Source organism: Myxine glutinosa, chromosome 2, assembly GCF_964187855.1.
Source record: "Myxine glutinosa chromosome 2, kmMyxGlut1.1, whole genome shotgun sequence".
Lineage (NCBI taxonomy): Eukaryota > Metazoa > Chordata > Myxini > Myxiniformes > Myxinidae > Myxine > Myxine glutinosa.
Window position 1 is genome coordinate 54,893,690 of NC_136262.1, and position 16,076 is coordinate 54,909,765.

General features: G+C 45.1%; 1 protein-coding gene across 2 annotated transcripts in view; it reads left to right on the plus strand.

Moving 5' to 3' along the window:
- The window catches only part of LOC137421787 (transcription factor E2F2), a 91,694-nt gene that overhangs the window by 35,598 nt on the left and 40,020 nt on the right, over positions 1–16,076 (plus strand). For both annotated transcript variants that reach the window (XR_013622670.1, XM_068108186.2), the window contains exons 2-3: positions 5,427–5,541; positions 5,818–6,037. Coding sequence is in view for 1 of the 2 variants with exons in the window: in XM_068108186.2 (XP_067964287.1) it covers positions 5,427–5,541; positions 5,818–6,037 (335 nt within the window). In the remaining variant the exon portion in view is untranslated. The remainder of the gene's footprint in view (positions 1–5,426; positions 5,542–5,817; positions 6,038–16,076) is intronic.

Sequence of the window (16,076 nt, forward strand, 5' to 3'; positions counted from 1 at the left end):
AAATGCCACTAGTACTGGGCTCATGTACCACGTGTGGCGGCCAAGTGCCTTCAAGGCTGCCTGAGCCATATTCTGATTGATTTGTTCAAACTTTTCCAACTTCTTGAAGAGGTTAATGTCATTCAGGGGAGCCTCAATAGCTTGTGGAGCCCGAAACCAAGCCTGTACATACACAAGGCAGACAAAAATGTTGAAGGCTCGGAGTTCTCTCGCCTCTCGAAGTGTCAAGTGGAACTCTGACCGAAACATGAACACCTGTAGTGAATATAGTGCTTTTGCCATCCATCTGGCTCTGTGCATTGCTCCTGGAGCCATGATCTGGATTCCACGAGGTGGGATTCCTCCCATGTAGATGACAGTCAGTTCTAGGAGTTCACGATAATCATCTCGTGGCTGCTGATCTTTCAAACACACAAGAACGTTTTTGCTTCCAACACAGTGTCTACAGATCCCATTGAAGCCTTCCTCTCTGAGAATTGATCGTGAAGAAACATCCTGTCCTCGGGGTTGGTGATTATGGCCTCCGAATCTGCATGCCTAAGATCAAACGTCTTCTCCAAGGAGGCCTTGAAGGATGCTTCCTTTTTCTCTTGGGTCGCACCACCCCGCTTTGCACCTTTTTGGAGGCTCCTCCATTCTTCATATAGCCTCTCCAAACGATGGATGCAGTGCTGCTTCGTCGTTGTAGGTAGGTGAGCTTTTTCCCAGAACTTCACAACCTCTTCAATGGTGAGGGTTGCACTCTCCCGGGCAGTGCGATTCTCCTTCTTCAGGTGATGGAAAAACAGGACAAGAGATTGATACAGTCGGGAGCTTGGCACCTTTGATGGCATCTCCAGAAGTGGACCCAATGAGATACACATTATCCTGAGCCCGAGTTTTCAATGAAACACTGGTACTAGCACATGCCATATCTGCAAAATAAGCAAGAATGTGGGTAAAATCCTGTTAATTCTTACTCCACAGGGTCACTCTCTACAAAAGAGCCACAGTCAATAAGTTAGGCCTACATATTACACACTAAAAAAGCGTACCCCTGACCCCGGGAACCTGTACAAAACATGCATGAAAATTGCCCAGATAGTGATCATAGGAAGTCTCAAAACTGTATGTATAATATATTGTGTATATATATAATGTATAATGTGTATTTATGTATATTTATTATTTAATGTATATTTACTATATATTTATTTTTAATATTATATTTAATGTATATATATAATTATGTATTTATTTTGTGTATATACAGCCCAAAAAATGGGAATTCCTATTTTTGCATGGGGGAAAATTCATCACTGATGTGGCACCCCTAAATATTATTGGATTCCATTCAAATTTGGTGTGGTTTCCTTTGACACCAAAAGGAACAAAAATAGACCATGTCCCGGAGAAAATCTGCATTTTGCTTTTTTGAAGCCCACCCTAATTGAAGGACTGTACATGTACATGAAGGACTGTACATGAAGGACTGTACATGTATATGTACATGCATATTTTCATCACGTGAAGGATTACATGCACATGCATGTTTTCAGCACATGCGAAGGATTACATGTACATGTATGTTTTTAGCACATGTAAAGGATTACATGCACAATTGAAGGATTGCATGCACATGTATATTTTCAATACACATGAAGGATTACATGTACATGCATGGTTTCACCACATGTGAAGGATTACTTGCACATGTGAAGGATTGCATGCACATATATATTTTCAACACATGTGAAGGATTACATGCACATGTAAGCTTTCAGCACATGTGAAGGATTGCATGCACATGTATATTTTCAACACATGTGAACAATTACATGTTTTCAACACGTGGAATATTACATGTACATGTATGTTCTCAGCACATGTGAAGGATTACATGCACAATTGAAGGCTTGCATGTATATGCATGTTTTCAGCACATATGAAGGATTACATGTGTATGCATGGTTTCACCACATGTGAAGGATTGCATGCACACGTATATTTTCAACACATGAAGGATTTCATATTATATGCATGTTTTCAACACATGTGAAATATTACATGTACATGCATGTTTTCAGCACATCTGAAGAATTACATGCACATCTATGTTTTCAGCACATGTGAAGGATTGCATGCACCTGTATATTTTCAACACGTGTGGACAATTACATGTACATGCATGTTTTCAGCACATGTGAAGGATTACATGCACATCCATGTTTTCAGCACATGTGAAGGATTACATGCACATGTATGTTTTCAACACGTGAAGGATTACATGCACATGTATGTTTTCAACACGTGAAGGATTACATGTACATACATGTTTTCAACACATGTGAAAGATGATAACATGTGCATGCATGTTTTCAGCACATGTGAAGGATTACATATTCATGCATGTTTTCAGCACATGTGAAGGATTACATATTCATGCATGTTTTTTAGCACATGTGAAGGATTATATTCACATGCGTGTTTTGAGCACATATGAAGGATTACATGCATATGTATGTTTTAGTGGTACAGTACTTATGTTGAAAAAAATGAAGAGTTGGGGAAATTAACCCCTTCACTTATGACTCGTCTCCATTTTAATGTAGTTCTGTTTTATTTATTCTTTATCCTTTCAAAATTTCTTATTTCCTCTGCCGTTTGATTGCAAAGATCAATTTTCACAATTCATGTCTTAATAGGCTGGGAGGATGATCGAGACCCTAGACCAAGTGGTACACTCACTCATGTCCTTGCTGTTTTGCTTGGGTTCGAATCCTGACCGAGCTACAAACTGTCATCCCAGTGTTTCACATGCAGGGTGATTCATCATTGTGCGCAGTCCCTCATATGTACGTTAAGCCGGGTCTACCATCTGCTATCATTTGATGGTGGATGTTAAAGATCCCACGTGTCATTCACCAAGAGAGCCGAGTTATCACCGGCATCCTAGGCAAATTATAAATTCTTGCCTTGACTAACTACTTGGAAGGCAATGGCAAATCACCCTGTATCACCATGGCCAAGCAGCCAAGGATTTGCCTTCAGGCAGAGCACACAATCGATCAATCTTCTCAAACTCTTTCTCTTTTCATTCACAGTTGTTATCTTTTCTAACTATCTACTCTCTTGAAGGTGTGTGCATCTGGCATGAATGGTGTGCGCATCTGGTATGAATGGTGTGGTGTGTGCATCTGACATGAATGGTGTGCCCTCCATTTTTGTCTTTCACTTTCCTTCTTCCACTTCTTTCAAATTTCTGCATTCTGTCACTACCTGTGTGTGTTTCTTCCACTCACTCGCTCTGTACACCTTGAATTAGGCACTCATCAGTGTGAATCTTTACAAGTGCATTTCGCTTCATTTTGTCACGGTTTCTGCGATATGTGTTAAGGTTAAATCAGTCCTGTCTGATTCTATGCTCATTCGGACTCGTTTGAACAATTAAAATAAATCATTAAGTAATATAATCTTTCTTTTGGGTGCAGAGAAAGACGGTTTGATTAGAAAGCGGACCCATAACGCTTCATCATGCACAATGGGAACAGGTTCGGTGTGCCACACTCGATGGAAACAAAATGGCTTCAAATTGCAAGCTTTCACTACTAGTGTGTATAGGGACTCTCGTTGTCCCTATGATCTACCCCTGGATACACCGAACACATTTGTAAAATTTGGTGGAGTGGCCCTGCCTTTTTTTAATATTTATTTATTTATTTATAATTTTCACACGTACACACATATATATAATTTTAAAAAAACCACCTTTAGAGGCCATTTTTCCCCGCAAGCGGGGGTTGGCCTTTTTCGGGGACCGTGGTTGTTGTTGTTTTTTTGGTCCCCTTTTTGAAGCAATGTTTTACGGCCGGATGCCCTTCCTGCCGCCAACCCTTTTTGTCGCCTTTTTACAACAAACAGGGAATTACCAGTGAACTGGTACTCAATTTGCCGACCTCGGAAGGATGACAGGCTGAGTCAACCCCCCTGGCGTTAATTCAGCGATCGACCGGGATTCGAACCCAGGATCCTAGGATCCTAAGCCGGCACCCTAGCCGCTAGCCCAACTAGCCCAACACACATATACATAGAGAGAATTTCCTTGTGGGGGAGGGAGGAGTCTGTGTTTCTTACAAGGAACCTCGATGGAGGAGGAGGTCCAGTGGCCTGTGCCATAGTTGCCAACATATGGTTGTTTGTCCATGAGCCTTTTAAAATGCTGATTAAGCAAGGAAGCAGCTGGCACCATTTTTTAAAGTACCATGTGCCATTTTAAAAGTCCATGGTAAGACGTGGCCTGGGTCGGGTTCGAACCCCCGATCTCCCAAACTCAGCAAACTCAGACCGAACACTCTTAACCATTAAGCCGCCGTTGCCAGGTTAAGGACAAAATCGTTGATATTGTTTTAACCATGAGGTTTTTTGTTTTTTTTCAAACTACACTGCCTATCAATTACCGTCGGATAAAAGGTGATGTTCAGAAGGCCACGGATGTTATTAATTTTTGGTTTTGACAGTGACTCTTGCAAAGCTGTTGTTCACCACCACTATCACCCCAGGGTTTGTACTTCAGGTCCAACCAGTTTGACTGAAGTCTCACTTCCAACTTTCCCTCCCTCTTGCTTCTCCAGCTGTGTGCACTCTTCAAGTTATTTTCCTTTTATTTTCAGTCCTTTTCTATTGCTGTTTTTTTTCTTCTCATTTCACCATCCACCCCTCCCCCTCCTCTACCTTCATTCTCGTAGGTTTTCAAATGAAAATGTCGAGACGACATTTTTACCTTTCTCATCTGCAATCATGGCGAGTTGTGCTGGGATCCCAAGTTCAAATTCCCATTAATTGTGTTGATTTATCCCTGCTGTAATTTGTGTTATAGTTACACCTTGTCTCTTCGTGTCCCTGTCCTACCTGTGATATTTTTGCAATCTCGACCATGAACCTTGGATCCTTTAAAACTGAGAGAAGGAAAACTTTTCAATTTCCTTTTACGTCATCCCTTTGTCGCTCTGCTTTTACCATAAAGGTGTCCCTCCTGTCCCTTCCCTCTCTTCCCCCTCGCTTTGGCCATATATTCTTTCCTTCCTTCTTCCCATTGTTGGCTATCAAAATTTCCTGCACTCTTATTCTGGCAATGTAACCCCCCCCCCCCCCCCCCTTGGCCTTCTTGTGTTTTTATTTATTTTCACTAACTTTGATGTCTCTCTTGGCCCTTTCTTTCCCGTTTTTATTATGAATGTCACCCTTCCTTTCCTCTTCTCACTTTCCTGCATCTACCGACCTCCCCATGTTGCCAGGATTGTTTTCTTCCACTCCCCCTCCCCCAAATGCTTTTACATTAACTTTGATCAGCAATTACTGATGTCTTTCTCATCAAAGTTATCATCACCAGCTCTGGTGTATCCTCCACTGCAACCTTTTTGTCTCACATGAGGTGCATCTGCCATCAGGCCAAGAGGAGACTCGACCTGGAGGGGACAGAGCATGGCTATGCTGAGATGCGACCAGCTTTCAAGACCCCCAGAGGCAAAGGTGGTTCACTGTGGAACAACTCAAGTCCACGCTGTGAGTTATCTGAACTTCACCCATCACCTAGGGCTTCTGGTGTTTTTATTGTTATGTTAAACTTGTGGGCGTGTTCTGCTTGGAAGGGGGCGGGACGGTGGTGGTGGTGAATTTGCCATTTGGAGTTCAAGGTAGAGGCTAGTAAAAGGGTGGAGTAAGGCATTCAGTGGAAAGGTGGCTGTGGCAGAAAACCAGCACCAGACCACCCTCCCACCTCTTCTCCAACTAATGACCTTCATCCCACTTCATTAATGTCCATCTCATTTCTTTCTCAAGCATCTCGGTCACCTTATGAGCGCTCACGATATGACACCTCTTTGGGCCTTCTCACCAAGCGGTTTGTGGGCCTCCTCCGCCAATCCACGGATGGCGTTGTTGACCTCAATCAAGCATCTGAGATACTTTCGGTTCAGAAGCGTCGCATCTATGACATCACCAACGTGTTGGAAGGCATCAGGCTGATTCGCAAGAAATCCAAAAACCATATCCAGTGGACGTAAGTCTTTTTTTCTTTTTAAAAATAGTCTGAGGCTCGTAGTGGAGCTGACACACACACACACACACACACACACACACACACACACACACACACACACACACACACACACACACACACACACACACACACACTCCAAACATACGGCCACAACACAGGACTGTTAGACGAGACAAACAAAGCCACTGAGTTTGGGGGAAATGCCATCACTTCCTTGGTTACTCTGGGTACCAGCGATGTTGCAACATTAACGCTGCTTTTCCTATTGCACTCGTAAAGCATTTCTAAAAGGATAACTTTCTCTTCCCCATGGATGTCTACCGATTGCGATTGCCCGTGTTTTTTACCGTATAAATGCTGAACATAACGCAAGGAAGGAGTGCATACTATTTTTTAAAGTATTTGACATAACTTGGCCTGGGTTTGAACCGCCAACCTCCCAGACTCGGAGCTGATGCTCAAACCATTACTCCACCGAGTCTGGTAAGTCTTGGGAGATTATTTTTGACTCCTTTTATTTTTCTTCTTCGTCTTCTGGCTTTCTCATACTCTCACTCTGGCTCTGTCACTCTGGCTCTCGTGCTCTCTCGCCTTGTTTTGCTCGCTCGCCAGCCCTGTCTGTCACTTGCTCACTCACTCCAAGTATTGTGCGCCCCGTGTGTTCCCCGCTCGCTCGCCCTGTGTGCCGCCCACTTGCTCGCCCCTTGAGTTGCCCGCTCGCTCGCCCTGTGAGTTGCCGCTCGCTCGCTCCGTCTGTCGCTCGCTCTCCCCGTGTCGCTCGCTCACCCCGTGTCACCCATTGGCTCACCCCCTGTGTCAAACTTTTGCTCTTCCTGTGTGTCACTCGCTCACCCCATGTGTGTCGCCCGCTCGCTCTCCATGTGTGTCGCCCACTCGCCTGCCACGTGAGTCACCCGCTCACTCGCCCCGTGAGCTCCTGCTCGCTCGCCCCGTCTGTCACCCGGTCGCCCACTCTGTGAGGTGCTCACTCGCTCGCCCCATTTGTTGATTGCTCGCCCCGTGAGTCGCCCGCTCACTCGTCACATGAGTCAACCGCTCACTCGTCACCTGGGTCACCCGCTCACTCATCACATGATTCACCCGCTCGCTCACCATGTGAGTCGCCCGCTGGCTCACCTGCCCTAGCTGTCACTCGCCCACCCAGTCTTTTTTTTTTTTTTTTTTTTTTTAAATAAGAATACTGAATCGAGGCTCGTGAAAGAGCTAACATTTATTTCACAAACAAATCAACCAGACACAAAATATATAAAAAGAGGGAGCGGAAGTCAAGATGGGGAGAGAAGGGGAAGCACACAAACACAACATTTGAGAGCAGAGAGATGTGTGGGAGGGAGAGGGCTTGGGGGGAGGAGGTGTGGGAAGGGGGGGGGGGGTGGGAGAAGTATAAAACACAAGGACACCAAGGACTTCCAGGACAGAGGTTGGTATTTCAAAAAAGTGGATTTGGGGTGAAATTAGCAGGGGTAGAAAAGATCAAGGTTTTGGATGGCGGAAGATAAGAGATGGTGGTGAACAGCTGTTTTAAAGACCTGGAGGGTGGAGTGGGATTGAAGAGAGTGAGGGAGTTTGTTCCAGAGGTGGTAGAAAAGAGGAATGAAGGAGTGAAGGTGAGCAGAGAGTCTTGATTTTGGCAGTTTAACCATAAGAGGGTTGTAGGCAGATCTTGTGCGACCTGTAGGAATATTTGGGGGACAGAGCCCAGAGAGAGCTGGGGGGGCAAGGCCAGAGAGGAGTCGGTAGAAGACGGAAAGACCACCAACCTGCCTGTGGTGAGTGAGTGAAAGGCCTTTGGAGTTAGCTTCATCGCAGGAGATTCCAATGATTCTGAACGCTTTGGTTTCAACAGCGTGAAGACGGGCTAGGTATGAGGCAGGAGCACTGGCCCAGAGGGGGGAACAGTATTCCATTGAGCTGCGGATGAAAGCCTTGTATGTGGTGAGGAGCTCAGGTGTGCCAAGGAAGGACTTCGCACGACGGAGGATGCCCAGTCGGCGACTGGCTTTGGAGGCCAGATTTGAAATGTGGTTTTCCCAGGAAAGATCATGGCAGATAGTGAGACCCAAAAGCTTGAGTGACAGAACTTCTTGGAGAGGATTATTCAGAAAGTGGATGGGAGGGTTGTCCAGTCGATCTTTTCGGAGAGACATCGTAAGAGTGTGAGATTTGTCAGGATTGAAAGACATGTTCCACTTGTTTGCCCAGTCTGTGATTTTGTCCAGGTCTGCAGAGAGTGAGGAGACTGCAGACTGCTGATCTGAGGGATGAGGAATGGAGCGACAGAGAGTAGAGTCATCAGCAAAGAGATAGAGAGGATTTTCAAGAGAGTCAGAGAGATCATTGATGAAGACCAGAAAAACCACAGCGCCCAGAACACTGCCTTGGGGAACTCCAGCCTGAACAGGAAGAGGAGATGAGAGAAACCCATTCAGGGCCACACGTTGACTACGACTAGAGAGGAAGTCCGCCAGCCATGCGTGGAGATTTCCATGGATACCAAAGGAGGAGAGTTTGGTGAGCAGAGCGGGGTGCCAGACCGTATCGAAGGCACGTGATATGTCAAGGGAGACAGCTCTAATTTCCTGTTTGGCATTGAGGACCTCCATCCATTGTTGAGAAAGCAGAAGCAGCATGTCCAGAGTAGAGTGTCCAGGTCTGAAACCAAATTGATGATCAGAGATCAAGCCATTGGAGAAGAGGAAAGATTTCATATCTGAAGCAATGATGGATTCCATGACTTTGCTGATAATTGGGAGAAGGCTGATTGGTCTGTAGTTGCTAGGATCTGTTTTTGCACCTTTTTGTGCAAAGCGGTGATGTTGGCTGATTTCCAAGCAGATGGCAGATGACCTTGAGCAAAAGAGAGGGTGAAGAGAACAGAGAGAGGGAGTGAAAGAGCGGAAGAACAGGATTTTAGGACCCGTGGGCTGATGCCGTCAGGTCCAGTTGCAGAATCAGAGTCGAGGGTTGACAGAAACTTTTCCACCTTGTCAGGAGGAAAGGACACAGAGTCCAGGAGCAGCTGGGTACGACTGGGCACGGTGGGTACAGAGAGGGATGGGTTTGGGACACAAGATTTAGAGGCAAACACAGAGTTGAGGCATTCAGCTTTTTCACGTGCGGAGTCAGCCGTGTAGCCATTTGAGGTGAGGGAGGGGATGGAGGGGGAACAAACACCAGAAACAGATTTGACCAGACGCCACCAGGATTTGGAAGAGGGAGACAGATAAGAGAGTTCGGTCTGTCACTCGGCCAGCCCGTCTGTCCCTTGCCCACTGACTGACTCACTCTCTCACTCTGTCTGTCGTTGTCCCATTTGCTCTGTCTGTCTCACTCGTCTGCTCTGTCTGTCTCACTCGTTCGCTCTGTCTGTCTCACTCGTTCGCTCAGTCTGTCTCACTCGTTCGCTCTTTGTCTCACTCGTTCGCTCTTTGTCTCACTCGTTCGCTCTGTCTGTCTCACTCGTTCGCTCTGTGTGTCTCACTCGTTCGCTCTGTCTGTCTCACTCGTTCGCTCAGTCTGTCTCACTCTTTCTCTCTGTCTGTCTCACCCATTCGCTCTGTCTGTCTCACTCGTTCGCTCTGTCTGTCTCACTCATTCGCTCTGTCTGTCTCACTCGTTCGCTCTGTCTGTCTCACTCGTTCGCTTTGTCTGTCTCACTCGTTCGCTCTGTCTGTCTCACTCGTTCGCTCTGTCTGTCTCACTCGTTCACTCTGTCTGTCTCACTAGTTCGCTCTGTCTGTCTCACTCGTTCGCTCTGTCTGTCTCACTCGTTCGCTCTGTCTGTCTCACTTGTTCGCTCTGTCTGTCTCACTCGTTCGCTCTGTCTGTCTCACTCGTTCGCTCTGTCTGTCTCACTCGTTCGCTCTGTCTGTCTCACTCGTTCGCTCTGTCTGTCTCACTCGTTCGCTCTGTCTGTCTCACTCGTTCGCTCTGTCTGTCTCACTTGTTCGCTCTGTCTGTCTCACTCATTCGCTCTGTCTGTCTCACTCGTTCGCTCTGTCTGTCTCACTCGTTCGCTCTGTCTGTCTTGTTCTCTAACTCCCACTCACTCACTCACACATACATTCTTTTATGGTCTAGGCGTTTATCAAAGAGCTTGTACTTGTCTCCATTTACTCTTGATAAAGTACAGTGGAGAAAAAGGCTTATGTATTACAGTGCATTCATTAATTCAAATTGTGGGTCCCTAAATATTTCTGTTAAGAGGCTGATGCAGGAGCACTTTTTCATCGGCATCGGCTTTTCATTTTGAACTGTGTCTCTAGTTTCACTCTTGCCCTGCAGCCTGTGTTTAAGAGAAGCAAATCACCAGCAATACATTTTTTCTGGTACTTTGATTAATTAACAGCTTTGGCATTTACTTATTTTGTTCAGGAAACATTGTGGTTCGGGCACACAGTCACTTTTCACAATTTTATTTGGAACATGGACAAGTTCTGCCATTCGTTGATGACTGTTTTTTTTTTTCCTTCCCTGATCACCTTATTCCTTTCTGATTTCATTCTAAGTTTAGTTTCTCTGGACCAATTCTAATGAGACTTTGAGCATCACCAGATTTAAATCAATAATCAAATACATATTTCTCTGACATTCCAAGTTTCATGGTAACTTTCCTGGCCTTCACCTGTCGGTGTCACATGACAATTGACGCTGTCTTGTTCATTGCATAAACATTTACACATGTCAGACAAGCCGGAACTTGTTACATTCAGTGAACCCACATTTTATTTCCGATGGCCATTTTCCCCTTGGTCCCATCTGAAAGATGGCATACTTTTGTGCCTCACTCTACCCACAAAGTACCAGCAGTGTCTTGGCTGGCTGATTCTATTTTATCTCGCTCTATCTTGCGAGTCCATTGAAATCTTGCTTGTCCCTTAAAAATGACCTTTAATGCAAGAGCGGGACATTAGGCCCATCAATTCACACTATGGTTGCCAACCTGTGGTTATTTTTTTTTCTGTGCTCTATCTTTATACAGGGTCCGGCTGGGAGGTGTGACGATTTTCAGAAAACTCGTACACAGTTATTTTTAGTCGAATTTCAATTTTTATTTTTTTTAAAGACTACATATATAATGCCATTTAATACACTGTAACAAAGACATTAAAAAAATGTAATTCATGTTTGAATTGGGTATAACAATGCAAGTGGGGGGTCTAGCACATGCGTGATGGCTGTTGGTTACTCGTTGTTAGGCGCCATTTCAGTAGCCATGGAGCTGTGGATGATTAAACATCGCGTCTTTGTTGTTGAGACGTTTATTCAAACGGGTAGTTCGGTGGTGCTTACACAGCGCAGATTTCGTACTCACTTCAATGTTGGTCGACGTGGCGCCGTTCCGTCTCGAAACACAATATTGAAGTGGGTAAAAAACTTCAGGGCAACTGTATCTGTGAGGCCGGGAGCAGCTCGGGGAGGTGATCGAACCGTTAGGACCCCGGAAAACATCGAAAGGGTTCGACAAGCTGTGGAGGCCAGCCCTCGTCGGTCAGCGGTACGGCACGCTCGCGCTCTACGGATGTCAGACGGATCAGTTCGTCGAATTTTGCACTTGGACCTTCATTATCACGCGTACAAAATCATGGTGGTTCAAGAACTGCAGCAGAATGATTTTGTACGGCGGTTTACGTTCGCAGAAAGAATGCTGGACCTGCTGAGGGATGCTGCTGTGCTGAGAAATGCTGGAACTTTTCCGCGCGTCTGCAAGAATGCTTAGACAAGAACGGCCGCCATTTAGATGATGTCATTTTTCAAACATGAATTACATTTTTTAAATGTCTTTGTTGCAGTGTATTACATGGCATTATATATGTAGTCTTTAAAAAAAAAAAATTGAAATTTGACTAAAAATAACTGTGTACGAGTTTTCTGAAAATCGTCACACCTCCCTGACGGACCCTGTATATGCTGAGCATCTTGAGCAAGAAAGCAGCACATACTATGTTTATGTCTTTTGAATGACTGCCGGAATTCGAACCACCGACCTCCTAGACTCAGAATTGATGCTCCAGCCATTACGTCACCGAGTGTTGTTAAGTGGATATACTTTAAATATATTATCATCTTGCTCATATTTTCCATCAGTTTTTTTTTTCCTTTGAAATGCAAATGAAACTTGTCGACTTTCTTTTCAACAGCTCTTGCTTTTATTTATCATTTAGTTTCTCACATGTTAATTTGTTGGTTAATTTGTTCCACACTATTGGTTAATTTGTTCTTACAACAGTATTCCATCTTCTGCTCTTTTTGGAACACTTGAGGTGAAAAGGGGTTTGGGTTGAAGGCTGAGATCTTACAGGGCCACGACAATCGATCACTGCCGAAAAAGGGGCAGTGTGCAATGATCACATGGATTTGATAAGATTCTAATCAGTACACGAAGCAAATAAGCAAATAAGCCCCTTCTTCTTCCTTCTTATTTCATATGCAGCACATGAATCCAGGTAGCATCATTTTCTGGGAGCATGACTGTGCTGCTGATGCTGTGCCTTCTGTAGGTTAGAGCAGGAATTTGAAATTTGGCCATGGTGCCAGTGACAGCTCATCTACTCTTCATGAAAGACACCATGGGATCTTTAATGTCCACTGACTACAGCTCGCAGACAGAATGCCCAGTTTAATGTCCATCCGGGGAATAGCACACATTCTGATGCCTCGTCCAGTCTGCGAAATATCAGCGTGACAGGTTACAGCTTGGCTGAGATCAGAACTCATGCTAGAGAGCTTAGATGCGAGTGTGCATACCTCTAGGCAACTTCACAGGCGATTCCTTTTTCCCTTCTTCAACAATTGCTTTTCCCTTCCCTTTCCTGTGACAAAATCCCTGACAAAATTGACACAAAAGTGGCATAAAGGCTATCCTTTTTACAGCAGTTTTCAAAGCATGCTGGACACATGACGACAAAGGAGTGCAAATCGCTGTATTTACGACGTAGCCCGTAGGGCAAAGCCATCTCGAATAGTGTTTGTCTGTCCTTAGGTATGTATGTATGTATGCATGTATATAGGTATGTATGTATGTGCCTCACAAACGTACACCAATCTAAGCTGAGGATCTGGTCACATGACAGGGATGATGTGTTGTGATTACGTCTGTGATGTCATTACGGCATACGATGGCTGACTCCACAAACCGCCATTTTAATTTATATGCCGTTCAGGCCGAACATATCGTCGAACCTGTCATATATCACAATCGCCATGCTCTACTTCTACATATTTTATTCAGTGTGAAACACAAACAAACAGATTGTTAAAATGACCATAAAATATCGAAAGCATAGGCGTTGCAGGTCTTACAATGACACAGTACTATAGGCCTTAGGCTTCATGCCTTCTTGCCTCACCTTCAGGCCGCTTCGGAAAAATTAGCTCAGGTTTCTCAATACAGTGGTATCGTTTTCGTAATAATACTGTCAGGCGATCCCTTCGGTTAACACCAGGGCTCGCGGATGACCAAACGGCTTTAATGGAGGCGACGATCAAATTGGATTCGGCTATAAAAGCACGGGAGGAAGAATGAAGAGGAAGAAGCGGAAGCGCGTACCTTTAGCCGCGACGGCAACTCCGACCCTGGAGGAAAGCAACTCAAACGAAACCAGAATTCAATGTACAAAAATAAAGATTTATTACGGTACCCGATACAAAGAAACGCGATGATAAAATCTAATTCTAAATTGGGACATCCCCGCACCTCACTTCAGAAACGAGACAAAGGAATGAATGAATTAATAAAATAACACGTTCGTCATGGATTTGTGTAAGATGTGGAGCGTGCTTATCTGTTCGTAGTGGTGTGTCCGTCGTCCAACGCGGCTCCCTCAGTCCGCCTCGCTCGTGCGCTCAGCCAGGCCCCGAGCGACCCGCCCCGCTCCAAGCTCCTCGTCGATCGCACACGAGGTCCCGCCCACTCACAGCACCGAGCCTCGCTCCCATCACCAAAAGCACCGAGAAGGGCCGAGCACCGCTCCGAGCACCGAGCACCGCTCCAAGCACCAAGAAGATGACGAACCAACTACCACCAGTCAAGAACGCAGGGAAGAGCGAGAATCAACCCCAGGCAAGAGTCCAGCGCAGAGCAGAGAGCGAGCTTCAAGCACGAGGGGGAGAGAGAGAGAGAAAATGTCACCGAGCCAGTCCTTTTGTCACCTGGCGTGTGACGTCAATCCTTTTCCTGCCCCAACCAGAGCCTCGTCTCTCGACCTCTTGAATGTTCTGACTGCGCTTGTGCCCTCCCATTGGCCAAGTGCTTCCCGCCCTGTGGTGTTGCTCACCCCTTCCCCTGGCCAATCAACAGTCCTCCTGGGCTTGGCTCCCAGCCTTGCTCGATGCTTGGTCGCCCATGGTAGGGTACTGCGCAGCTGCTGCCTGCTTGTCTTCCAAAGTCTTATTGTAAGGGAGGGGAATTATTTAATGTGTGCTCTGAGGGATCTATCTTGTGTCTTTGTGAGTGTGTATTGCCATAAGGGACACAGGTTTGGCGACAGGGGGAACGACAAACAAAGGAATATTACCCATAATCCCTGTACTAATTAGCATGCCCCGCCCCCCTCGCGGCGGGGCCACAAATACAGCTTATACCGACAAACCGGGCTAAATATAGAACTTATTACAGGTAGATTCCCTATCATGACAGTCGAGTACCTACCTGTACAGATCTATCTGACTCTATATATCACTCTACCCAAATTCATAACAATACTAATAATGTTAATAAGAATAAGAATAATAATAGCGTAAATATAATCGTAAAACTGTAATCCCTTTGTCGTGACTGCAAAGTTGCAGATTGAAGCGGTGTATGGTTCATTCATTGTTGACTCAAAACATAGAATAAACCAGTGTCTCACTGCAATCTCTTCACTTCCATGGTGACAGACAGCTGAGAGGCTTACAGTACTTCAAAAAAATTGGTGAAAACATTGGTGAAAACATAACATCCATCCACATTCGGTGGTGGAGGTAACCAGTTCAGAACTTGCAGAACTTGCTCGTGTGCATTTCTTTTGTTAATTTTTTTTCCTGCTATCGGTTCATCGACCTTACAGACATCTGTCATATTTAGCTCTTCTATAATCCTTGACTTCTGTGGGAAGATTAAGAAAAACCTACTCATATTGAGGTATTGCAGATTCTCACAATCCTGTACGACTTTAAACAAGGAGATGAAGACGCCATTTGGCTCATCATTAACATGTTGTACTCCTGAGTTTATTTTTGCTACAGCTGTAAACAACAATGTTCTTGATGTGTTCCTAAAGCCTAAGGAACATAGAATAAACAGTCTTTCACTGAGGAGAGGCTTCCGTCTTGCCATTCTGCCATAAAGCCCAGATCGGTGGAGTGTTGCAGTGATGGTTGTCCTTCTGGAAGTTTCTCCCATCTCCACACAGGATCTCTGGAGCTCAGCCAGAGTGACCATCGGGTTCTTGGTCACCTCTATTACCAAGGCCCTTCTCCCCCGATTGCTCAGTTTGGCCGGGCGGCCAGCTCTAGGAAGAGTCCTGGTTGTTCCAAACCTCTTCCATTTAAGAATTATGGAGGCCACTGTGCTCTTGGGAACCTTCAATACAGCCGAATCTTTTTTTGTAGGCTTCCCCAGATCTGTGCCTCGACACAATCCTGTCTCTGAGCTCTGCAGGCAGTTCCTTCGACCTCATGGCTTGGTTTTTGCTCTGATATGCATTGTCAGCTGTGAGACCTTATATAGACAGGTGTGTGCCTTTCCAACTCATGTCCAATCAATTGAATTTACCACAGGTGGACTCCAATCAAGGTGTAGAAACATGTCAAAGATGATCAAGAGAAATGGGAGGCACCTGAGCTAAATTTCAAGTGTCATAGCAAAGGGTCTGAATACTTATGTCAATGTGATATTTCAGTTTTTTCTTTTGAATAAATTTGCAAAACTTTCTAAAATCCTGTTTTCTCTTTGTCATTATGGGGTATTGAGTGTAGATTGATGAGGGAAAAAATGAATTTAAACGATTTCAGCATAAGGCTGCAACATAACAAA